Genomic DNA, 24,587 nt, shown 5'->3' on the forward strand with positions numbered 1-24,587 from the left:
TGTGGATTTGACCCTCTTATCTTTTGGTTGAAATTATAATGTCTCAACCAATTCGACTATGTTTGTTTATGTTCGTAGTTTTAATTTAGTTATTGTAATGTTTTTTTTAGGTCAAAGCCACGTAGACTAAGTTGACAAAGTAGTACGGTCACCATAACTTAAATGTTCAATATAAGCCTAAGTAAATTAAAAGTCGAAAGACATTTGTTTAACTTAAGAGAAAAAAGACACGGAATTTAACCTAACCATAACCATAGTTTGACCCTAGAAAATATTGCACCTTAAAGGAATGAGATGTTTGAAATTAATTGTATTTGTTTGCATTTTGGAATACCCAATTGTACCCTTCCAAGAAAGAAGTTAAATGGGATGGTGAAGGAGGGTTAATTTGGGAAGAAATACAAAATGAGAGATGGAAGGAAGAAATTTTGAAATAGTCCAACCTATATGGTCCAGTTGGAAATGGCCATAATAAAGTAGAATTTTCAATTCAAAGTTAAGATTTTCAATGTTATACATGAACGATTTGTAATTCGAATGATTGATTTATGATTGATCTATCAAATGAAATTGGACAACTAGATTGTACTCTATCAAGATATTTAAAAAATCCATAGTTCTTCATACATCTATCGTCATCGATGACAATCATAGTTTTCAATCAAAAGAATTATAACTCACTCCACTGTAAAAAGTGTAAACTATTTGCAATACCACATTTCAAGATTTTTTACTTCACTCTTACTTAACTTACTTGGAGGTTCTTCGATCATCGAAACGAGTTCCACCGTATAACTTGCATCAACACCATGCCAATGTTTGTGTTTAAAGAAGATGGTTGGAGGATGTGGAAGAAGGGCATTACAAGAATTGGAAGGAAGGGTTCTCATGTTCGAGTCAAACTGTTTTAGTGTTGATATAATAAATTTACTCTAATTAATGGATTTAAGCTTTTAGAACTATGAGTGATTTTAGTAGAGGTTTTGCGTTAAAACTTTTGTTACAGTCAATATCATTTCATCTACAATTAATATCAATTTCCACTTCCACCTAGTTTCGGTTTTTGGGCTTCTATGTTGTCTGGGCCTCAATCCAGCCCAGATCCATCTAGGATAGTTTCTTTTTTTTTTTTTTTTTTTTGTTTTTCTTCTTCTTCTTCTTTTTAAATAATTATTAGCCTACTATATAGTTAATATTTCATAAATCTCATAAAATCTAGCAAATATTCTATAAAATCTTCACTATATATAAAATAATTGTTTTATATATATATATATATATATATATATATATATATATATATATATATATCCACAATTTCTTCTTCCATTTTTCTTTTCCTCACCAGTTCAAAAATTGAAATTTAGATTCCGACGAGTGCTTTTTGTTAGATGCAAAACTAGAGGTCCTTCTGGAATCCTTGCAGAAACTCGTTAAAAAAACTAACTTAGATCAAACCTAGATTGATATTCTAAATTTTCAAGAGCATTACAAGCTATTTTATAGGGGAAATGTTTGTGTATGGGGTGGAAGTTCAAAAGTTATTCAAATACACTTAAATGTCAATTGAAGGAAATAAGAGGTAGAAACTTAAAACAAGATTCAATACTAACTTATAAGTCAAATTGAAAAACTAGAAAAAGTAGAAAATCTTCCAAATGTCTTAAATAACTCCTCTAGAACGAGGAAACATTGATGTGCACGTTTAACATAGTTTGACATCACATTTTTTCATGCAGTGCATAATTGACGATACCTTCTTCATAAAATCTGCACACTTTTTTTGTCCTTCGTGTCATCTTCCAAACTATTGAACTTTTCACATGTCATCCCTAATTCATTCTCATTTTGACTCATTGAACTAACATTATATATAATTTTTGGCTTAAAGTTATTTGCCGATCAGTGAGAATTTTCTAACTTTTTAAAGGTGTAGTGTGAAAGTCTCTTGAATTTTCTTTGTCTTACTTCTTGTAATTGCTCCTTATTGGAACTTTTTAACAACACTCAAATTCTCTCAATTAAGATTCGACATATATCAATTAACTATTGCATGTATCCAACATACATATGTATCATGGTGAACATTAAATTGTTGGATCAAAATGATAATTCATACGAGAGTTGAATAAATTTTATTTGAACTTTTTAGTAAGTTTATACTCAATTAAACTAATTAATACATCTTTTAAACATATTGATGAAAACTCTATTTCATGTTAAAAACAAAATATATATGAAGTATGAAAGATCAATTTTATCAATAAGAATGACTTTAGCCATGCAATAAATCACTTACAAAGTAATTAGAGAGGATACTAACACCATAATTTTTCTCAAACTCACTTTACTCTACTCTCCAAGCATTAACAACTCAATAGCTACCCGTTATTTTTACTTGTTTAATAACAAACTCAATCAATTCAATAAGTTACGATCAAATTGTATTACAAATGTTTGGAAGCTTTAAAGAACACAAAACAAACTCTCTATAAAAATAGATTTACAAATTTGAGTTAACACAACTCTCCACATATCTCCACAATGATATAATATTATCTATTTTTAGACATAAGCCTTAATGTTCACTTTGTTTTTTGTTTCATCCGAAAAAGCTTCATATCGATAGAGATAATTATCTTCATTTATATATTATAATCACTCTCTTGTCTAGTTACTGTGAGATTTTGTTTGCACTTCCGACAATCCTCCTCCTCGAACAAAATACCACCGAAATGTTTTTTTATTTAAAAGAAGAGATACATTAACCCGTAAATGATTTTATTTTTCAATAGGAAAGTGTATAACACCTCACTCGAGTAACAGTAAACTTAGTGTCCAAAATGAGGTCACTGAATGAGATGATCCGAGACGTGGTTACCTACAAAAAGAAAAGAAAAAATTGTATATCGGTATGATGCTTTGTCATAAACACTCCTTTAAATCAATCTAACCATGCAAATGGTAGCAAACTCATAGGTTACATATAATATGAATTTTTTTTTCCTTTTACTCTCTGATCTCAAAATTAGAAAAGTGGGAAAACTCCTTTAACACAATTTGCAATCAAAGTCAAAAAAAGGGAAAATAAGTTTGAAATTTGAACTTTTGGTGTTCAATTAATAATTTGGATCTTTCACATGTAAAAATGTGACTTTGGGTAAATTTGCTTTCTTTACTATTATTTTTTTCTGGGTCACACAACCTCCAATTTTGACTTCTTTTCTACACACTTTTTCTTTATTCTTATTCTTACTATTACTATTACTATTACTATTACTATTACATGTTTTAAAGGCTAAAACCTCTTGTTTGTTCCAATGTGTTCTAGAAACACTTCTCTATCTTTTAACAAAATTTCAGTTTAAAAAAAAGCAAAATAGCTAGGAATGTTTGAAAAAAAATAAAATCCAACTTAAATTAATAGTATGAACTAATTTTAAAACTTTATATATATATATATATAAAAGAAATTACTTACGATTAAGAGTATTTCTTTAAACTTTAGAAAGTTGGATGTTATTTTTATTTTTTAATGCAAAACAATAACACATTCCATTCAAAATTAACGATGAACAAATTTTCAACACATTTTTCAATAAATTAAAAAAAAAAAAAAAGTGTTTCAAGAATATATTTTTATACAAAATTCAAAGTTCGAAAGTATTTTATCAGGGTTTTGTTACTTTTTTTCTCATCCGTCAGATGATGACATCCAACGGTTGAGATGAGAATTGGCCTTTCAATTTCGAATACCTCCAAGGTGGGCCCCGGAACCCATTTCTCTCTCACTGACATAATCGCTGGAATCGCATTCCCCCTACTCACATCGTGGCCGTTGGTTGTAAAACAAAAAAACATCTCTCATTCAGATCCTACGGCTATGATCACCGAATCCCCGTAATCTTACAAAACTCTAATGATGTGTTGGGTATTATTTGTATTGTTAGGAGTTTGAGTGTGGAGATCAAATGTATATCATTTGATTGTTCTTTTTGTAGGGGGAGAGACATCGAGGTAGAAATGAGTTGATGTTTAAAGTTTGAAGAATTGCATTGTTCATGGAGTTACCTTCACCACCCTCCCTCGGCGATTACATGGTTTGGTCTTAGATATTATACTTTTGTTGTTTGTTGTTCTAATGGCTTAGTGCTTCTCTATTTCAAAGGATTCGAAAGGAAATGAAAAGAGAGAGAAAAAGTTAAGATGACATATGAAAGTACCTTTGACTCTCTCTCTAAAAAAGTTCGATCCTTTCTTCTTCTAATCCCATCAACAATTTTACAGTTTCATCGCCATGGTCAAGCCCCACAATCTCTTCTTGACTATTCCCACTCATTTCATTTGCCCAATTTCTCTTGACCTCATGCAATCTCCCGTCAGTTTGATCACCGGCGTCACCTACGACCGTTCCAGTATTCAACGCTGGCTCGACTCTGGCCACAACACTTGTCCGGCCACCATGCAGGTCCTTCCCAACTACGGCTTCGTTCCCAATTCTAATCTCAAGCGTCTCATTCAGATTTGGTCCGACTCCCTCGAATTCGATCATATTCTTACTGTTGTCGACGGTTTGCGCACGAACGGAAATGCCTCTGTTTTTCTCTCGGAGCTTCTCTGTTTTGGTTCACGATTGGAAAAGAACGTTAAGTTTCTCGGGAGGATTCATGGCTTTGTACCGGTGCTTCTCGATGTTCTTCGTCGTAGAGATGTTGATTGTTCGGAACTTGTTGTTAGGGTTTTGGATTTGGTGAGATGTGAAATTGAGGATCGGGTGGAGTTTATGAACTTGATGTTGAAAAGCGATCGAGATTGTTTGAAATCTCTCGTTCTTGTTCTTCAACGAGGAAGTTCAGAGTCGCGAATTGGGACGGTGAGGCTTCTTGAATGCATCGCCATTAACGCCGAATCCAAGAATCTAATTGCTGAAAACGAAGGAATTCTACACGAATTGATTGAAGTAATCGGAATAGATGAAGATCCGAAACTAATCGAATCAGTACTCTCGTGCTTAATCGCAATATCAATGCCGAAACGGGTGAAAATCAAATTGGTTCGGTTAGGAGTAATAAGAGCCCTAACCAGATTGTTGAAGCACCGGAACGCAAGTGTTGGAGTAACGGAGAAGGTACTGAGGTTGTTGGCGGCGGCGGCGGCGGTGGAGGAAGGACGTTCGGAGATGATGGTGAACGGAGGAGAATGCGTGGGAAGGATGGTGAGGAAAGTGATGAAGGTGTCGAGTGCGGCGACAGAGCAGGCGGTGACGGCGCTGTGGTGTATATGTTATTTGTTCCGGGAAGAAAAAGCGGCGGTGGCGGCGGCGGAGGCGAAAGGGGTTGAGAAGATATTGTTGCTGATGCAGAGCCACTGCCCGGCGACGGTGAGGGTAATGGCCAAAGATCTTCTAAAGATTTTCAAAGGTTATTCCAATATAATTACCTTTGAATATCAAATCATTTAAACAAACACAATCTTAATTAATTCATTCATTCATTAATCCAACACTTTTGTGTTGAATTGTTCACATAAACAAGTAGAGAAGAGAAGCTGAGGAAAGTGATGTAATTCAATCGGTTGCTTTGTAAATTTGGGTAACATTTTTTGTCAAGTGAATACAAATTGGCTATTGGTCGAATCTTTCAAGTATTTGAACATATTATTTTATTGTGTAAATATTTGTTCACTACTGCTAATTTGATGTTGAGACTACGGGTGAAAGAGTAACTACAGAATAGCTCTAGTCAGAGGCTCGACTGTTTGATACATACTACCATCTATCTCTCTCCTCCACAACTAATTATTTGGCCAAAAAAAGGGTGAAAATTCTACATCAATTTCCTCCAAATATTAGTTTGATGATGAAAGTGTAATTCAATTCAATCAAAAGGCTCAAAAGAGAATATTTCAAAACCATCCTCAAGAAAATAGATCTCAAAGGAAAGATGAAGAGTTTGCTTACACTTGTCTTTTGCGCTTGGGAGATCGAGTCTTGTAACCACACTTAGTTGGCTTCCCCCAAGGTGTCCGAGACCCCCTTCCATGGCTCCCACTACTCTTGCTCTTACCCTCACCCCCTCCATGAGGATGATCCACTGGGTTCATCGCCACTCCTCGAACCGTCGGTCGTCGACCCAACCATCGACTCTGCCCTGCCTTTCTCAGTTTCTTGGCACCATGACCCGGGTTAGATACCTGACCAATTGTTGCCCTGCACTTAGCATCAATGAACTTCTCTTCACGTGAAGGGAGTTTCACCAAGCAGCATCTTGACTTTCCCTCTGGCAGTTTTAATATCCTTGCAAATGTTCCTGCTGATCGCACCAGCTTCCCGCCTTGGCCCGGGTTTATCTCGATATTGTGGATAATCGTACCAATGCGCATTGCACCAAGCGGCATGCAGCTTCCAATTTGTGAATTGATGTCAAGAGTAGCCATGTAATTTGCCATTCGTTCACGGAACGTCCGACCCTCTACCCTGGCCATATCTGTGAACAATGACAATAAAAGTATTCTTAACGTAATGATCCTAGAAGAAGAATTCTAATACATCAAGGAAAAATATGACATACAAAGTAGATATTAATTGTAGGATAAATCGATAAAATATCAAACTAAAAAGCTCACTAATATTCTACTTTAAAGAAAAAATACCACTTATATTTTTTTTCCCATCCACAAATAATTAAAATTCAATACAAGGTTGAAGAAGCTCCAATCTGGAATGACTTTTTAAATGCGTAGAAACAAATTTTTGAAACTCTCAAAGTCATTCCAAACAAGCTCCAAGTTTTAGAATAGACTACTTCACCCGACATCAATAATTCAAAAGGTAAATTAAAATAAACAGTAAAATACAGCTTTTACAAAATTAGTACGAAAATCCTAACCAAACCGGGCACATGAGAACATATTTCCATTTTCTACCAAGTCATCCATATGAGAAAAGGAAGCTTCTAACTTCAAGCTGTTCGATGAAATATTAAAAAAAAATTCAGTAATCTTTGACTTTTCCAGGTTTCTTCATTCTTCAAGTGATCATGTAGCAAAAAAATAATAAAAGGAAAAAAAATGACAATGACCACTCTTTAGTCTTTTCTGTTCCAGAAAAAGGAAGGAGATCCAAAGAAGAAGAATTGGCAAAGGTTTTTTACTAACGAATCGATAGACAAAGTCATTTCATTCCAGATATGTGCAATAATATTCATGAAACAAGGACCAAATCCTTGGATATTTCTATTGTTACATCGAGAAATTAGGCCATTTTAGGAGATTGATTCAATGGAAAAGATACTACAATCACCCCTGTGCATTGATTGGGTTGAAGTGCAAACGGCTTAAGATTTTTCTTTTATTATTATTATTATTGAACTTAGCTGGTTTTAAGAGAATTTTACTTTGGATTCTGTTAAATCAGTGGGAAGATAAGTGTCTAAGTCTAGAGTTTGATTTGTTGAAATTCAAAATTTGTGGTGCAAATCAATGAATCTAAATAAATAAGGTTGGGGATAAAAAAAATCCCCAAAAATCAATACTCCCATGTGATTCACACATTTGAATAAACTTACCACGGTCGACAATCGAAAGTACATTGCTTTGATGTCGAATTGCCACGTTCAGCCAGCGTTTTTAGCAGGTGAAGATAACTTTCATTTATCTATTCACTGTGCTTAAAGTGGTAAGATTTGAGAACAGCTTTCGTTTTCGCATGGGTGTTTGATAAAACCTTGAGAATAACTTTCAACTTAGGCTTTCCAAAAAAGAAACTTCCAACTATGTGTTATGCAGTTGAAGAAAAAAGTTGAACTACGATGAATAAATGTGATCAGAGTATTCTTTGAAGTATTGGGTTTGAAAGGAACCAGAGAATCTTTGAATAATAAAAAAAAAAAAAAGAAAAAAAAAGCCTGAATGGGTTATTAGATGGGACTTCACAAAGAGTTATGCTTCTTTTTTTGTGTTCTCCTTCAAGTCCATTTTCATTCTACAATACTAATGTAATCATTTTTTTTTCTTAAATTGGTGATACTCAAGCTTCGGGTCGTGATTGTCAAAATATATAAAATATTTTTTAGTAATTTTTACAAAGGAAATATATCTTGTCTTAGGTCTCAAGTGTTTAAGGCTTATGAATGGGGTATGCATTAAGAAAGGCTTATGAAAGGAATAGTTACAAAAGAGATTTTTAAGCCTACACCAAGCGACATTGTCCATGAAAGAAGAGAAATTTATGTCTTTTCCAGAAAAGAAATCTTTGGTTTCTTTCAATCCAAGACCAAAGAAAGTCTCAAATGAAGTTGAGCCAAATAACATCTGTCTTATTTCAGAACAGGTGATTTATTTATTAATTTATTTATTCAGGACAGTTGATTTATAAGAAGAGAGAAGCTGCAGATTAAGGAGCAAGCATTACCTACGAGGTCGCAGCCTCAGGTAGAAAGTGTCTCAATCTTTTCTGTTGTTCAGTTAGGAGATGTAGCTATGGAAAATGAAAATTGCAATTATTCATTGGTGAAGGAGAGAAAGATTGGCAATTAACTTTGGCAAATTTCTTCATTTTTAGTGAGGCAAGAGTATGATAGTGGAGCTTTGTACAATGCTTTGTCAGTGGCAGGCCACCCTTTCCCTGGTTTGTTTGACTTATATTGATCTCAATAGTTCTGGTCGATGGGTTCTGAGTTTTTCTTGTAAGTTTTCGGCTCTAGATTGGTTTGTGATTTGCTCCTTCTTGGAAGTTTGTACCTTTTCTTTTGTTGAAAATTTTCAATTAATAAGAGAATTATCTATTTTCCTTTTTCTTTATATAGCCAAGTTACTACCTGGGTTCCTTCCCCAGCACATGGAAAATTCTAAAATCCCTTTCCTATATCACAGTCAAATGCTTCCAATTTTCTCCCTATGTAAAAAACAACCGAATCCAAACAATAAAAAGAAAGCATTCAATCTCCATTGATGTTTTAAATCAACAAATATCACCGAATGATGAGAACCGATCAATCAATCAATAAAAACCCTCTTGAAGACAGACAGTACTAAGATAGTTGTAAAAACAAAAGACGAAAAACTAGAATAAGTAAGCAAAAACAATACACGAGAGGAGAGAAACAGTCCAACCACAGGGAAATCTTAGAACTCAAAATGAAAAGACAAAGAAAGTAACAAAAATGGGAAGAGGGACTTGCCAGAAACTAAAAGGTCGGAGGTGGGTTGTTCCTGTGCCTGAATGATTGGAGATGAAACTGGCCTTCTGGAAGAGAACCTCCTGAGGCCACGAAGAGCAACCGCGGAGGCGGATCTCATCATAGCCATAACACTTCCGATTGAAGCAATGCGAAAGGGAGTGAATCCAGATGTTAAGGAAGGCGATTGAAATTGGAAAGAAGAATAGAGAATAATGATTTCACCTGAAAGAATGAAAGAAAGAAAGAAAGAAAGAAAGAAGAAGTGAGATTGAGAAGAGGAAGCAAAGAGAAAATAGGACGGCCGCGGGAGAGGGTTTTGTGGGGTTTCAGCTTCTCCAACACCAACTATACTACGACTCACCACCAATGTTACATCCCCTTTTTCTTCTTTTTCTTTTTTACTTTTTTTCTACTTTTGCCATGTCTCTGTGGATGTCTTTGTTTTGTTTTTTTTTTTTTAATATCCATCATTCGTATATATATACATGTCTTTATAGATGGAGCGTACATAACTTGAATTGAAGAAAAATTATGAATCAACTTAAACTCCGATCGAATATGTCTTTATAGATGGAGCGTACATAACGGATTAGAGAAAAATTATGAATCAACTCAAACTCCGAGTTGGCAAAAAATGAACTATTCAATACGCTGGGGTTGTATTAGCTTGTTGTTTTTTTCTATTTCTTCCCATTCAAGATGAGTTTACGTGTCTATTCAAAAGGAGATTTACTCTATATATTATACATAATCGAATAGAGTTTGATCAATTGTCATCCTTACTTGCACAACCCAACACTGCAATTCAACTTTTTTCTCCAACTTTCTAACCCAACCCAATCCTTCGTGTAGTCCAAATTGGTCGGATCGATAGTTTTTTAACACCCTTATAGAATCACTTAAATATTATGGAAGAGAATGGAAAAAGTTTCCACAATTCTGATTAGATTATGGGTTAAAACTTAAAAATCTATAATCTATAATTAAAATAAAAGATAAAGAAAATGTATCAAAGTTTTTTCTTTCAACAAATGCACCAAAATCTTGAAAAGAGACTTCTTGCAATTTCAAAATTCAAAGTGATCCTCCTACAAGCAATCAACCATTTTTTGGTATTTAAGAAAGAAAAATAAAAAAGAATAAAAATATTATTCAAAACTAGATTTTAATTTTTAGCCATTCACTCCAATTTCCTTGGAATTTAATAGAGTTAAAAGAAAGTAAAGTAAAGGTAAAGCTCAACGAGTGGATTAATATTACTATTGAAAAAATCTACCAAATCACAATACCCAATTGTCCATCTCACTAAACACAACAAAATTGAGAATTTCTTTGTGAGTTGTTGAACTAAACAACACATTAAGTGACTGGGGTGCACTTGTAATTTCTACAAAAACTTGTAAAAACAAACCAAAATAAAAAAGAGGAAGGAATCCTAATCATATATATATATATATATATATATATATATTATGGCAATGAATCCTAGGGACAGCCATTCATTGCATTGGCATTGCATTCATATATATTATCATAATTTGGATTCCTTTGCGTTGAGATTTAGGCAGATTCCACATCAGAATTTTCTGGTCCATCAATGTAAAGTTCAAAGTCACCGGGGCTCCATCTGCAAACCAAATTCAGCCGAAAAATTGCCATCCTTAGCCCTAGTGCACGCTGCAACCAAATCAAATCAAATCAAACATCTTAATCGTCATGCGAACATCGATGCCAAAGTACAATCTCTCTCTTAGCCTCAAATTCCAACTGTCAATTGATATAGCTCTCGCCTACAAATTTTAGAACATACATATGCATAACTCAAGTAAGGTTGTAAACAGTAAAGAAGAACCAAATAGAAGTTCTCTCTTCGAAACTTCAAATTGCTAGATAAAAAAATCAAACTTAGAGAACAAAAACCGAAGGAACCTGACAATTTGTTCGATGCCAAAAAAAGAACCACCTGTTCTTTTTTTATAGACGCTCAGTTCTCTCAATGGCAACATAAAAGAGCCTATAATTAAAAAAGTGTGCATAGAAATTGTTTCCCTCAAAGAACTTATTCCAAAAACATCTTCAAACCACACTTAATTTGAGATGGGAGTTGGAAGTGAAAAACGCCACTGCTGGAACAACCTTACAGAGCCTCATTCACATGTCAAAGTCAACATAGATTTAAGAAAAGAGCAAAGTCGCAAAGAGATACAAACCAGTATTCCGGCTGACTCTGGTGATAGAGACTTGCCCTCCTCGCATACAACGAAGTCTGATACAAGCTCCACCACACCTGTTCCACAAAGAATTCTGCTTTATAACCAACTTTTTAAAATAAGTAATGCTTGCAGGCACGAAGTGTATATTTACGGACCCTTATTCAAACGAACAGGCAACCCAAGCTTCCGTAGAGAAGGTTCCATCTCATGGCTAAACTGCTCCAGGGGACCTTCCTTAAGCTCAACCTAATAGCATTAAACTTCAATAAAGCATCCAACCACCAAGTACATGCATATTATAACACAGATTATATAAAATCATACCGGACCTTTTTGTTGAATCAACACCTTAAAAAAATCAGTTTTTTTTGTTTTTTGAAAAGGAGACAAACTTCTCTATTATTAATAAACTCAAAGTACAAGACATACATCGAAAATAATAAAGAAGCCTAGAAATGGGAAAAAGAGAGAGAGAGAGGATCAGTAGGAGCACTCGGACATCTCAACTAGGTTGACACCCCATAGCACCCTCATCATATTCAAAATACAAGAACAATATTAAGGTCATGAAAAGACCAAAGTAAAAAAAAATCAGATTTATTAAAAAGAATACTCGATAAATGTCATGTGTTCCACAAACCTTTTCTGAGGCTGCGCTTCCAGTCCTTGCATAATCATAATCCTCATACTCGTTAAATAACCTGTATAACAAAACATTAAAAATTAAATCAAGCATTATCGTAAAACATAACAAATACACGAGCATTTTCCTCTAAGCAATTTATTCTAGAAGTCCCTTCCCACAGAATTGAAATGCTAACCATGTGATACAAAGTTGGGATTTTTTTGGGGGCCAAAATTCTCATTTTTAAGGTGTCTTTCTCAAATGAAAATTTCACACTTTTGTATTCATAGATATGGAAATTTATTGAGCACAATTTATCTGATCCTTCAACTGCTAAACAAAAACAGAATGCATAATTCATGAAATCTAAATACCAAGGTATCTAAATTTAAAATGAAATAGCAACTTGTCAAAATTAAACTTTATGGCAGAGCTTGTCGATTTTTAAACAGTGCATGCTTATTTACCTCTCAACCTCTTCTTTTGGTAAGTTTGTGAAGCAAAGTCCAGTATTTCCATGCAAAAGCTGAAAATAGAAGAGTGAATGTTACTTCCTAAAGACTACAGAGAAAGAACACTTGAAGTATATGCACTTTGGAAAAAGAGATTCACCTTAGAAACCTTGTGAAGGCCTGGCCGAATCTCATCAGAAGCACTTCGCCCAAGAGAAACTTGCATAACTTTGTTTGCTCCAAAAAACAATCTATCATTGGGCGGAAAAAAAGTCAATTTGGAAACCCACTTAAAACTGTCTGGTCAGGTCAGGTCACATCAATTCATTAGAAAAAATGAGAGAGGCCATGCATGACATCTCAAAATGCCACTCAGCCAGCAGCAGTTCAAAAATTGCAATAAATGAGTTCACAAACAGAATATCCTGATTTTCAACCAGTTAGCCTCATTAAACATTTATACACTTTAAAAATGTGAACGAGTATCAGAAGCATGATACATAATGTATAGCTAAAATATGTTTCAAAGTCAAGTAATATAATTTCCAAATCATTGATGCCTTCAAGAAGAAAAAGAATAGAGGACATGTTAAGACATAGGTACACATGCAGCAGCCAAAGGTTGTAAACCCCTTTTTAAGTGAAGCTTTTTAAAGCAAGGAGAGAAAGGTTGCTGTGTAAGCATGGAAACAATTGCTGTTACCATAACCTGCTAAAATTGTTGTTTTCAGTTGTTATGGCAACAACGTGTTCTCATCCTTTCTCCTAAGGCATGCATACATTATGATTTTTTCTTTTGAGTTTTAAAATGTGCTATTTATTATTTATATCTTTTCTTGTGCAATCGAGAAGCTAACCAAACAACATAGAGGAAGTACATTCGTATCACTAATCAATATTTGAAATGATGAAGCAAATTAATAATAAAGAAGTCAGGGAGTACAACTCGCCTGCTAGTTGACTTCAGCTGCTCCCTGAGTTCCTTGAACTTGAGGTTTCTCATGTTCTCAACAGTGAAAACAAAAACTGAGTTGTAATTTTCCACAGCCTGCCTGATCGATTCCACCATTGATTTCTTGTGGTCCCTTCCTTTCTTCTTTGTTTTTGATAAAGTAACTGCATTTATCCCACTAACAATTAGTTAAAAGACTCAAAACACTAATCTGCATCGGACTAAGTCTCATATTTTTCCTCTTTCTTTTCAAGTTAAAAACCACACGAGTTTGACACTGAATACTACCACCACAAGTCATTTAACTTCTTCAACTGCCTCATACTTTTCACAAGAAACTGCCTCATACAAATTAACCCATAATATAACTAACTCTTTAACCCATAATCAACAAGAACCTTGAATGAGAAGAACAAAATTTTAGCATCTTCCTACAGCTAAAGAAAGTCACTAAGTTCTCCTAGGTTCACTGCTATTTGGTTTCTGTTTAACAACATTAACCAGCCTACTAAGTATATTTTTTTAGAAATTAATCACAGGAAACAAACACTATAACTTTAGACATGTCCCATGTGTTGTAAGCAACTCTATATTTTGCACATAGATAGAAACTTTCAACTCACCCACCTCCTGGCAACACCTATACTAAAAAGTAAAATTATTCTTCCCTCATATTTGATAACATAAACTATCTTCTAGAGCACACTAAAGCCTCTCCTACCATCAAGGGAAGCAAGCTTGACGCTCACAAAATGTCATATTTGTAATAAGTATTAGTTCAAGAAGTGGATAGCAAATGACCTACTTGCTACTCCTTATCAGGATGCCTCTACAAATTCCTCACTCTTAAAGTATTTGCACAAGAAACACATCAAATATAGTCAATAGAACTTTGAAAGGCCTTAGATGAACAATACAAAGCTTAAGCAAGAAAGAGAAAAACTAGTTTGTAAATCTTAATTACAAGGAAAGTTGATATAAACATGAAGAAATATCGACTATAGTAACCTTGTCAGAAAGAAGCAACTAGTGGAATATTTCTCCATAAGTGATGATAAGATGTCAAGACCATCCCAAGCCTAAACCAAACCTAGCCTAAGAAATACCAAATATCTTCTTGGGTGTAAAAAAATTTGGTCAGAAACTTAGAAACTAGAGAACTTATCATTGCCACAGAGTAAAATGAAGGAAAAAAAGCTATCTATTTTTAACAAGAAACAAATTTCATCAGAGGTGTCTCATGAAAATAGCAATCAAAAAGATATACTTAGTTGTGTGCATGCTAAGGGTATTCATATATTTTTACATTCAGGTCCTATTACATAATGTAACACCACAAATGCCGGTGCATTTGCAGCCAACCTAGTGAACTAAGCACTTCAGAATGAACTTCCCCTCATATAGCAAACACACACACACACACAAAAACCCATCTTTCAAATACAACTTTTGCAGTGACAACTTCCCCTAACATATTAAACTAACCTCTCCTCTAACCAGGTGAGCTAAAACCTACTTCTCTAAGCATCGAAAACAAGAAAGATAGAACAAACCAACAAAAAAAAAACACACAAAATAACGAAACGGATTCAACTTCTTGCAGCAGGAAACAATGCACATATAAGTCCAAGAGGAATTAAAACGTACCTGGTCTATCACGCTTCGACTTGGGCATCTTGTATTGCTGCTAAAGAAAAAAACCTTGATAGTTGATACAGACCTTGAGATGGGGTTTTGCAACAGTAGAGAGAGATATAAGAGGAAGCGAAAGAAAATTGAGTATAGAGGTGAACTGGCAAGCGAAAATGGGGGCGATGGAGAGGGAGAAGGGAGAAGAAAGAAATCAAATATGGTTGAAGAGTTGGCGGCAAGCGATGGAACAAAGGGAGAAAAAGTAGTGTTTCAGTCTAGGGTTTACGTTTTCTCTTTTTCCTTTTTCTTTTTGAAAATTTTGTTGATATTTTATTAATATTATTGCCTTTAAAATTTATTTGGATTAATATTTCTGAAAATTAATTTAGGGGTTAAATAGTCGAAAATAATTACGTAATATAGCAAAAATATCTCGACTATTTACAATAGAATGTGATATTTTGTTATATTTTTTAAATATTTTAGTTGATTTTGTTATTTTTTAAAATAACTTTTAATTTTGTATACCTTTATAAGAAGTATTTTTAAATATAGGAAAATGAATCAAAATATTTATAAAGTAAAATAAAATTTTAGATCGATAGAAGCTTATTGATGTTTGTTATTGATATAATGTAAAATTTTGTTATATTTTGTAAATAATTTCAATAATTTTCTTTTTTATAATCGTAAGTTTAAGAAAAATATCAATTGTACCTTTAAACTTTTGGAGTTAGTCATCAAAACTTTGAATTAATAATTGTATCAATTCTATAACTTCATTCTATTTGAATATTTCTAATGTAAAGCTTATAGCTCGATCAATTAGACCTCTAAATTTTAATAAATGAAGTGATTTGAATTAGTAGAAATCCTTTGGGTATATAAACCAACTATAAAAATGTTTATAATGAAAAGGATTTTTGTTAGGGTTGTTTTGTTATTGCAGTATAATTGGTTTATCTATTACGGTAAAACTTGAACAACGTGCTTCTGTAACATGTTCTGTGTCATACTAGTTTTATATTGAGATTGATTTCTTATACGTTGTTATGTGTTGTGCATATTTTGTTAGTATGTTTTCCTTTCCCCTGCAAGACATGCTAGGATATTTTTTATGACATCTATAACATGAAAGGTAGCATACTTTGCAAAAGATTTTTTTTTTTTCTTATGTGTCAGTAAGATTTTTTCAAATTTCGTGATCTGTTGTATTTTTCTTTGCAGACTTAATTTATTCTTTCCTTGAATATCTACTTAAAGATATCTACATATATATTGTGGTTTGATCAATTTTACGGTTGGTCGTTCCGAAGAATATAGGAGTCATTGTCTTGTGTGAGTGTCGAAAAATACAAGAGCGTTTGGGGCGAGAAATGATTTATAATAGTCTGAGGATTATAATAGTTTAGGTATTATAATAGCTTGTCTGGGGATTATAATAGTCTGCATTTGCGGTGCAGACTATTATATTAGCTTTTGTCGGTGTTGCTTCCTTTTGTTGGTGACTGCTACTAAGATTTTCGCTTTGCTTAGCCTTCTACTTTTACTTGGTAAATATATGGAGCTTAGTGAGAGAGGGAGTGCGAGGAAGAGGGGAAATGGGAGTGAGAACAAGTATCATTCATGATACTAGGATTAGGAAAATCTTAATCCTAGTAACAAGGGCCAAACATGGAGTGAGCCCATATCTTAATTGTTTCCCTAGATCTTATTGAATTGTTCTCCATCAATTTGAGAAGAGTTTATCAAACTTAGGACGAGTCTAAGCGATCATTCACTAATATTTTTACACTTACGAGGAGCCTACACTTAGTGAAAGCCTCTAAGTGATAATATCGTTCTCTAAGTTGAACTATTCAAGAGTCATTGTAATTGTTGTCTATTTACAAATAAGTTCATCGTCATAATTTGCTTGACTTTACATTAGTGAATATATCTTTCCATGAGCACAATATCCCAAGACCTAGGTTATGCACCGAATTGGGTTACCAAAACTCTATATTCTATTTTGGTATTGAGGTTTCTACATTTATCTATGATGTTTATGGAAATGTTGTAACATCGTAGGTAACAAGTTTTGTTTGGTAACCTTTGTTTCAACGTTTTGTTTGTTTTTCCAAGTGAAAAATCCCTTTAATTATTAAGCATACTTCACTTTAACCCTAAAACTTTAATTTCACTAAAAACACATATTGTCAACTCTTCTCTCTCTCTCTTTTGTATAGTTTAAGTTTTGCTTGAAACCACTCTCTCTTCCTCCAAACCTCCTAAACCACAAAAACAAAAGAAAAACACCAAACTTCCCTCCTCAAATACTCTTCACCAATCAACAAAAGAAAAAAATGGTTGAATTTCAAAAAAGGCCTTCACATCTCATTATGATATCTCTTCTTCTTCTTCTTCTATTTCTCTTCTTCATTATTTATTATTGCAATGGTGCCTCACCAACATCATCACCTTCTTCTCTTTCTTCTTCTTATTATTTCTCCAATTATAACAACCCAACACCAACACCAATAACAACAAAACCCCATTTCTATGGCTTCTTCCCCAAAAGAACTATTCCAATTCCTTCTTCAACCCCTTCAAGAAAACACAATGATATTGGCTTCCAGACTTGGCCTTCCTCTCCTTAATCATCATCCCAAAATTGTTATATGTTTTCAAAGGTGGAGAGAGATGAAATCATCATCATCACACACATATATATACATACTCATTTGTATATATACCCATAGAGAGAATTAAAGACACAAGAATTCTCCCCTGTGTGGTATGTAACCTTTACATTTTCTCTTTTGTTTTCTTCTATCAATATATTGTCACTCATTTTACTCTCCTCTTTCTCTTTCTCTCCCTCTCTCTCTCTCTTTCTCTCTCTCTCTCTCTCTCTCTCTCTCTCTCTCTCTCTCTCTCTCTCTCTCTATATATATATATATATATATATATATATATATTTCTCTATCATTTTTCAATTGCCCATATCAGGTGTAATGAACCAGAAGTTTATGGAAAGTTTTAAGTTTGAGTCTCTGATCTACTCTTACGAAGAAAAGAGAGATAATGTCTATGATAAACATTTTAGTTTTTGTGTTATGTTGTTTCTATTAGACATCATTCCTATAATTTAACCTAATTAAGTGGATAATTCATTTTGGAGTTTTGTTGTCAATTCATTTCTTAAAAAGTAATATTTCAAGGTGAACCTCTAACCTCGATAAAATGAATACATATGTGTCCACCATCTAAGTTAGGTTTAAGTTAAATCTAATATGAAAAATGTTACGATGTCTCAACCATCAAATATTAGTCTCAAATCGAGAAAACTAAAAAAAAAATATGAAAAGATGGTATTTTTTATCTCTAGTTGTTTAATCTAAGTTTCCATTTGGTCCATAAGTTTCAAAATGTTAAACTTTTAGCTTTGAGTTCAATTATTTAGTCCCTAGTTTCAAAATTTGTACTTTTTGACTTTGAGTTTTTCACTAAATACCCACTTTCAGGATGCGTTCGGTTTAACTTTTCAAACATTTAATTTTGGAAAATATTGAAGTGTTCGACAACCATTCAAAATACGTTCGAAGAGTGCAAATAAAAATGAAATAATAAATCAATCATTGCCCTTATTATCTATTAAAATTAATTTAAAATAACCATGAACATACATTTTTAAAAGAAAATTATTATGGGTAGTAAAATAATCAAATGATATTACAAAATATAGCAAAAAAATGAAATTTTTTTTAAAAAAATGCCCTTTTTAAATTTCATTTTAATAATAATAAAAAAAAAGAGTAAAACTTAATTAATTACCACCCTTCTTAAAGACTAAATGAATTGTATCACTTTTTGTTAAATAATTCATTGGCACAATTAATAATGACTATATTTTTTATATATAAAAAGTTTTAAAAACTAAGATATAATATTAGCAGAAAAGATATGAGTTCGATCTCCATAATTAATCCTTAAGAATTTTTTTAAAACATAAATGTTGTAGAATCAAACAAGTTGTTTAGTTAAATATTAACCGAAATAGGTATAAGTTGATCTAAACACTCACAAATATAGAAAAAAAAACCGTCACCACACATTATCCATTGATTATGATATGTAAAGTCCAATTGTGGTGGGATAAAATTCAAATTGGTAATTCATCCATTCACATGCATGAAATTTCACTTTTATAAAGTTTTTGTTTAGAGACATTAAAAAGCAAAGAAAATGATAACTTTGAGCAATTTGGTCATTGGATTTGATTATATATTGGTTGGAAAAGTAAAGAAGGGCCAATTAGATTGGTTGGCAGTCAAATATGAGAAAGTGAAAGTTGTTTGTATTTTTCCATCAAGTTAATATATTTAGTCAATGTCATACTTTCTTTTTTTTTGATAGACCATGTGAAGTTGTTGGCTTCATATGGTCCCTTTGAAACATAATTCACCCCTTTAATTCATTAGGTGTTAGAGAGTTCAAATTAATTATTTTGATCTCGAGATAAATGTCGTGTATGTCAAACTAATGCATGGTTAACTTTGAAGTACAAAATAGCAATGTTCGATGAAAACATACTATAATTGACAACTTTTAAGCATAGTTTCTAAAGTATAAGATAACAATTACGTAAATATCGATGTAAGAGCAAGAATTTAAAAGTAAATGAAAAATAATATCGAAGTAACATAAAAAAGATGATCGTGAAGCATCTGATTCGGAATATTCATATTGATAAAAAAAAGTTACAATACTGATGTTAAGTCCTTCTACATTGAGATTTGTTTAAAATAGTTACTTAAATGGAAATGATATGACTTGTAAAGCCGACAGCATAGAGAGTCTATTTGGTGGATACATTTCATTGGTTAATGAATTTTCCTCCTTTAGATAGATAATAATTATTTGGTCGAAAGTAAGGCATGAAATTCCTATGGTCATGTCTCGAAGGGATAAGTCGTGGATTTTGTTGATTGATATTGCCACAATATATTTCGGACACTGTATATCGATGATAAATTCAACAGCATATCAACCATTTTTCAAAATTGCTAGAGATATATTCATAAAACAATATATGTCGTAGATAAATCAATGACTTCAACGATAGACTGTGACCTTTCGAAAAAGTTACCTTCTAAAATCTCTAATCAATTACTTGATGTTGTAAATATTTTGGCAACATATCACAATAGTTTAATCCTTAGTTGAAAATGACATTGACGTCTAAATCATAATCATATGATTAAAATTTTTGATCAGGACTGACATAGCTAATTTCTAAAGAAAATTCACTCGTTTCGAAAGTTTTCACCATGTTGGCCTCCAATATTGCCTGTATACCAAAATTATTCGATAACAAAAAAAAATGAAAAAAGAAGAGGAGAAGTTTCTCTTTTATTATCAATTTTTGTAGAGGTCCTTTTAAGATGTATTTTTCGTACAATACAACTAAAGAGATTCAAATCATATACTACTTGATCACTAACGACACATTTTGATGTCAATCAGTTGAGGTATATGCTCACACTTGGGCTCCTTTAAGAAGTATACTATCTATTTTTCTCAATTATTTGCTTTAGAAATTAATCTCCTGATCCCTATGCCTTTATGGTCTAGTAAGTCAGAGTGCAAAGGTCATAGCTTAAAGCATCCATCCATAGTTGCCTTTGTTTCTTACTCAAAGTACAGAAAGAAATTTGTCCTTGCAAATTCAAACGTGTACTGTCATAGAATTCAATCTACCAATCTACAAGACTGCTAGCAAATATTTCACAACTCATACTGATTCTGGTGAGTGAAAACTGAAATGCAATAATTGGAACAAAACTCGTTATAGTTTAATAATACGTGGGAGTGGAAATTCAAACCTATGACCAATTGGTTGAGGTCATGATATCTTAATCAATTGAGTTAAGTTTAGCAATAGAATTGGTTAAGAAAACTCTTTACAGCCCCCATACATAACTCCTCAAGAATCCTGAAGCATAATCCTGTCACGTTAGAGCCATAGAAACTATCCAGAATGCTAAAGAATTCTACAGATAGTCCTTCACCAACAAAATTATGGTGATAGGCAAGCTCCTTTTCTCGGACAGTTCTTCTATACCGTTCAAGCCAAATAGAACAGTAGAAGGCTCTCACAAATTGTTCCCATAAGAGCTTTTTTTCCTTTTTAGAAGGATTACCACCCAAAGTATATGCTAGGACCATCTTTGTGTCACCTAGAAGAGCCATGGGCCAATGAAAGGCAGCCTCTATGAGATTCCAAAAGAGTCTAGCAAACAGACACGTACTGAGAAGATGGACTTTTGGATTCCAAGCTATTCCAACAAATAGTGCACCTTTGAGGAGAAAAATTCCAGTGGGTAGGCTAATTTGGAGTTTTCATTTGTGTTAATAGCTTTATGAGATAACTCTCATACAACAAATTTGACCCTTTAGTGATGTGAGATTTTCTATATCTGTTCATAAAGCTGAGGGGGAGGATTCAGTGTTTTCTTGTTGAAGATCTTTAAGGAGAGAATTTGTAGAAAAGATAACTTTTGTCTGCATTTGTCAGGTTTTTGGGATGGCGGGTACCTCAAGGAATGGCAGTCCATCAGATTTCTTCTAAGCTTAAGTTCCAGCAAGCATTCTCCATATTCCACAAGTCTGTTATAGTCCCATCATTAGAAAGAGAAAGAGATCAAATATATGAAGGAAACTTCTGTGTAAGGATGCATCCCCAATCCAAACATCTTTCCAGAATGATAAACTCCTACCATTCTCAACATTTTAGCTCGTTCTTTCATGGATGAAGGGGGCAGTAATGTAATATGGTCTTCAAGGACCTATAGCTCAAGAATCAAACTATAGCAATTTATTTGTTTAATTTATAGAGTTCTGCATAACCTTTCTCTCTTGGCTTTCTTGACAGGGAAAAGAGTGTTAGGAACAGTTAGGGGTGAGAATTCGAACATGTAACATTTTGGTTGAGGATGTATGTTTAAACCAGATGAGTCATACTCGAGTTAGCTAAAATTGAGAACTTTAAATGGTACAGAATCAACCAATTGAACAAGATTAATCATTTGCAGTCAAGTTAAGATATTTTGGCTCACTACCATAAAGTTGAAACTCTACAAATATACAGCACGTAAACTATTGTTGAGGTTTGAGACAAATGAAAACATACAAGAGTTACATTTAGCTGTATAACTTTGAATGTTCTGGCAGCAAGGTAGAAGGTAATCCACCTATATACTTATTACAGTATTGCTGATATTCTGTTAAAGGGTGTGAACTTCCAAAGAGCCCATAGAATCACTCACATGTTAAAGCTTTATTCAAAGCATCAAAAACACTTTGCAAGCTTACCTCCTCCACGATCACAACCTTGCCTCTTGATTTGGAGCCAGAACCTATGGATACTTGTCTTCTTTTGACACCTAAAACCTGTAACAAACATAAGGAGAGTTAAGGAAGCAGCATTCATATGATTCATGCAAAGGAGATCTTCATTAGCTTCATGAGGAAAGAGGATAAGCGAGAAAAGAGCTCAAGGCAACACGAAGAAACCATACCTGAGAGCTCTAATTATAAGAGCTATTTAGAGTTTGATCCTTAAAGAAGTGCTTTGAATTTGAGGAATCTTATAGCTACTGTGAACATGTGTTAAGCTTCAAACGACCCAAGATCAAAAACACTAGACATCCTACGAAGCAACGGGAATGACAGATTGCTACACATCCGACAAGTCACTTTAGTGGTTTGACCGTTTTAAGCTTCCTCTAGCTGCTGTCTTTCCAAACTATTTTCATATTATTCAGTTCAAGATATTTGTCTTAATTGGAATACTTTCATTCATGCAATGTAACAATGTCATCATGATATATAGTACTCTAATTTAATTGCTGTACTTTTAGGGGTGTTATGTGGGTACTATCGGTGCACTCGCCGCTCTCTAATATTTTGAATTTACTTAGTCAGCAGTAGTCTCTTCATCTCATCATTGAAGAATGTTGTTTCTGTTACGCATGAAAAAAACAACAGCAATAACGGCCCTCAAATGCAAATGGGTGATCAAACACAGGATTTTCAACAAACTAAGAATAGGACCTTCACCAAAAATCCCAAATAACAAAAGAAATCAATTTCAAAATTAGGGAAAGTGGTAAAATTGACAATGAAAATAAATGAGCAGCAAAGAATGAATGGCTAACTCACAGAGCTCATGTAATCAAGAAGTGCAGCATTAGCTTCTCCATCTTTGGCCGGTGCGTCGATTTGTACTCCCAACGCATCATCGCCAAAGTCTGCAACGATTTCCAGAAACATACAACTTAAATCTCATAAACTGAAAAGAAATAGCATGGAAGAGAGAGAGAGAGAGAGAGAAACCTGTGATAGAGGCGATCTTGGAGCCAGGCTTTGCGTGGATGGTAATGGCGACGGAAGAAGGAGAAACAGAGCGAAGACAAGATGGGTAATTGTTGGTTTTGACGGAGGATTGAATTGATTCAGTAGCTTTCGGCGCTTTAGTTTTCCCCTTCTTCGCCGGAGGCATTTTCTTTCCCAAATCAAACGGAATTTTGCGAGCGCTGGCATAGTTTTGTTTAGATTTAAGCCCATTCAATGAGTCAACCGTCATAATAAGTCTGTTATAAAAACAAAGGAAATTTTAACCTTTATCATTGTATTAATTTAAAATTTAGTGTAGTCAATATGTCCATGATGTGATGCTTGAGCTTGCTAAAATGACTTGAATTCGTTATATGGTACTACGAATAAAGGTCTCGTTCTTTAGATTTTTGTAATTGTGTTGATATAGTTATTTACGATTTTGACCCTAGAGTTCAGAGGAGTGTAATATATATATAGACTCGCTAACTTAGTTGTGCGTTTTGTATTCTAATAACATTAATAATATTTGTTCTCTCTCGAACGTAACTAACACACTATTAAGTAATCATGTATATTTGTGTGTCAATATTTATGCTTTTCTCAATTGCTTAATTGTTCATAACAAGCATTCTGATTTTCTGATTTTACTATTAAGTTGTTTTATCATAATTCTTAATAGAATTCACCACGCTTTCCTACTATGAAATTTTCGATTTTCATATTTTTTTATGGGTTTGATATTGATATAGGGTTAATATCAAACCCATGTAAGTTAAACATTTTTATTTTATTAGGTTGAGATAGATTTGATTCGATTGATTTAGATTGTTGTTTCAAGAAGTACATTTGTCCATTCAAATATTTAATAAACTAATCAACTTATTATTTCAACTATTTTTGCAAGGAAATATACCATTAACTATTTTCAAAATCGCTTTTCAATCTTAGCCATCCATCCATTGTCCCAACAACGTATGCTAAAAGCTATAAAGAAAAAAAAAATCAAAGGGAGTGAACCCAAAATTAAATAGAACATATAAGATTAACCGAGTAACCTGATGCGCGATTAATAATTAAGTCTTTGATAAAGTCACTCAATGATCCAAAAGTTCAAGTACTATATTAACTACCTCGACTAGGTTTGGTCAAGTT

General features: G+C 33.4%; 4 protein-coding genes and 1 long non-coding RNA gene across 6 annotated transcripts; 2 read left to right on the top strand and 3 right to left on the bottom strand.

Moving 5' to 3' along the window:
- Window positions 1-2,622: 2,622 nt before the first annotated feature.
- On the bottom strand, window positions 2,623-9,602 carry LOC103499648 (60S ribosomal protein L2, mitochondrial). Its single transcript, XM_051091565.1, has 3 exons — window positions 9,180-9,602; window positions 5,960-6,485; window positions 2,623-2,881 (listed from the first exon to the last, which is right to left on the bottom strand). Exons 1-3 carry the CDS (start codon window positions 9,304-9,306, stop codon window positions 2,878-2,880), a joined length of 657 nt encoding a protein of 218 aa, XP_050947522.1. The 5' UTR covers window positions 9,307-9,602; the 3' UTR covers window positions 2,623-2,877.
- On the top strand, window positions 3,974-8,793 carry LOC103499732 (U-box domain-containing protein 27). Of its 2 annotated transcripts, XM_051091564.1 has the most exons (3): window positions 3,974-5,420; window positions 8,359-8,430; window positions 8,561-8,792. In XM_051091564.1, exons 1-2 carry the CDS (start codon window positions 4,298-4,300, stop codon window positions 8,394-8,396), a joined length of 1,161 nt encoding a protein of 386 aa, XP_050947521.1. In that variant the 5' UTR covers window positions 3,974-4,297; the 3' UTR covers window positions 8,397-8,430; window positions 8,561-8,792. The 2 variants fall into 2 exon arrangements, with proteins under 2 accessions (XP_050947521.1, XP_008461027.2); XM_008462805.3 differs by having other exon boundaries at window positions 8,359-8,793.
- Window positions 9,603-10,411: 809 nt separating the features above from the next.
- On the bottom strand, window positions 10,412-15,360 carry LOC103499647 (uncharacterized). Its single transcript, XM_051091678.1, has 8 exons — window positions 15,069-15,360; window positions 13,420-13,585; window positions 12,630-12,720; window positions 12,485-12,543; window positions 12,033-12,093; window positions 11,548-11,638; window positions 11,390-11,466; window positions 10,412-10,856 (listed from the first exon to the last, which is right to left on the bottom strand). Exons 1-8 carry the CDS (start codon window positions 15,094-15,096, stop codon window positions 10,740-10,742), a joined length of 690 nt encoding a protein of 229 aa, XP_050947635.1. The 5' UTR covers window positions 15,097-15,360; the 3' UTR covers window positions 10,412-10,739.
- Window positions 15,361-17,244: 1,884 nt separating this feature from the next.
- LOC127151711 (uncharacterized) lies at window positions 17,245-18,220 on the top strand. Its single transcript, XR_007824839.1, has 2 exons — window positions 17,245-17,829; window positions 18,045-18,220. It is a non-coding gene; the product is annotated as an uncharacterized LOC127151711 (long non-coding RNA).
- A 3,902-nt stretch (window positions 18,221-22,122) lies between these two features.
- On the bottom strand, window positions 22,123-23,691 carry LOC103499646 (uncharacterized). Its single transcript, XM_008462682.3, has 3 exons — window positions 23,433-23,691; window positions 23,259-23,347; window positions 22,123-22,487 (listed from the first exon to the last, which is right to left on the bottom strand). Exons 1-3 carry the CDS (start codon window positions 23,680-23,682, stop codon window positions 22,356-22,358), a joined length of 471 nt encoding a protein of 156 aa, XP_008460904.2. The 5' UTR covers window positions 23,683-23,691; the 3' UTR covers window positions 22,123-22,355.
- Between the last annotated feature and the right edge of the window lie 896 nt (window positions 23,692-24,587).

Source organism: Cucumis melo, chromosome 11, assembly GCF_025177605.1.
Source record: "Cucumis melo cultivar AY chromosome 11, USDA_Cmelo_AY_1.0, whole genome shotgun sequence".
Lineage (NCBI taxonomy): Eukaryota > Viridiplantae > Streptophyta > Magnoliopsida > Cucurbitales > Cucurbitaceae > Cucumis > Cucumis melo.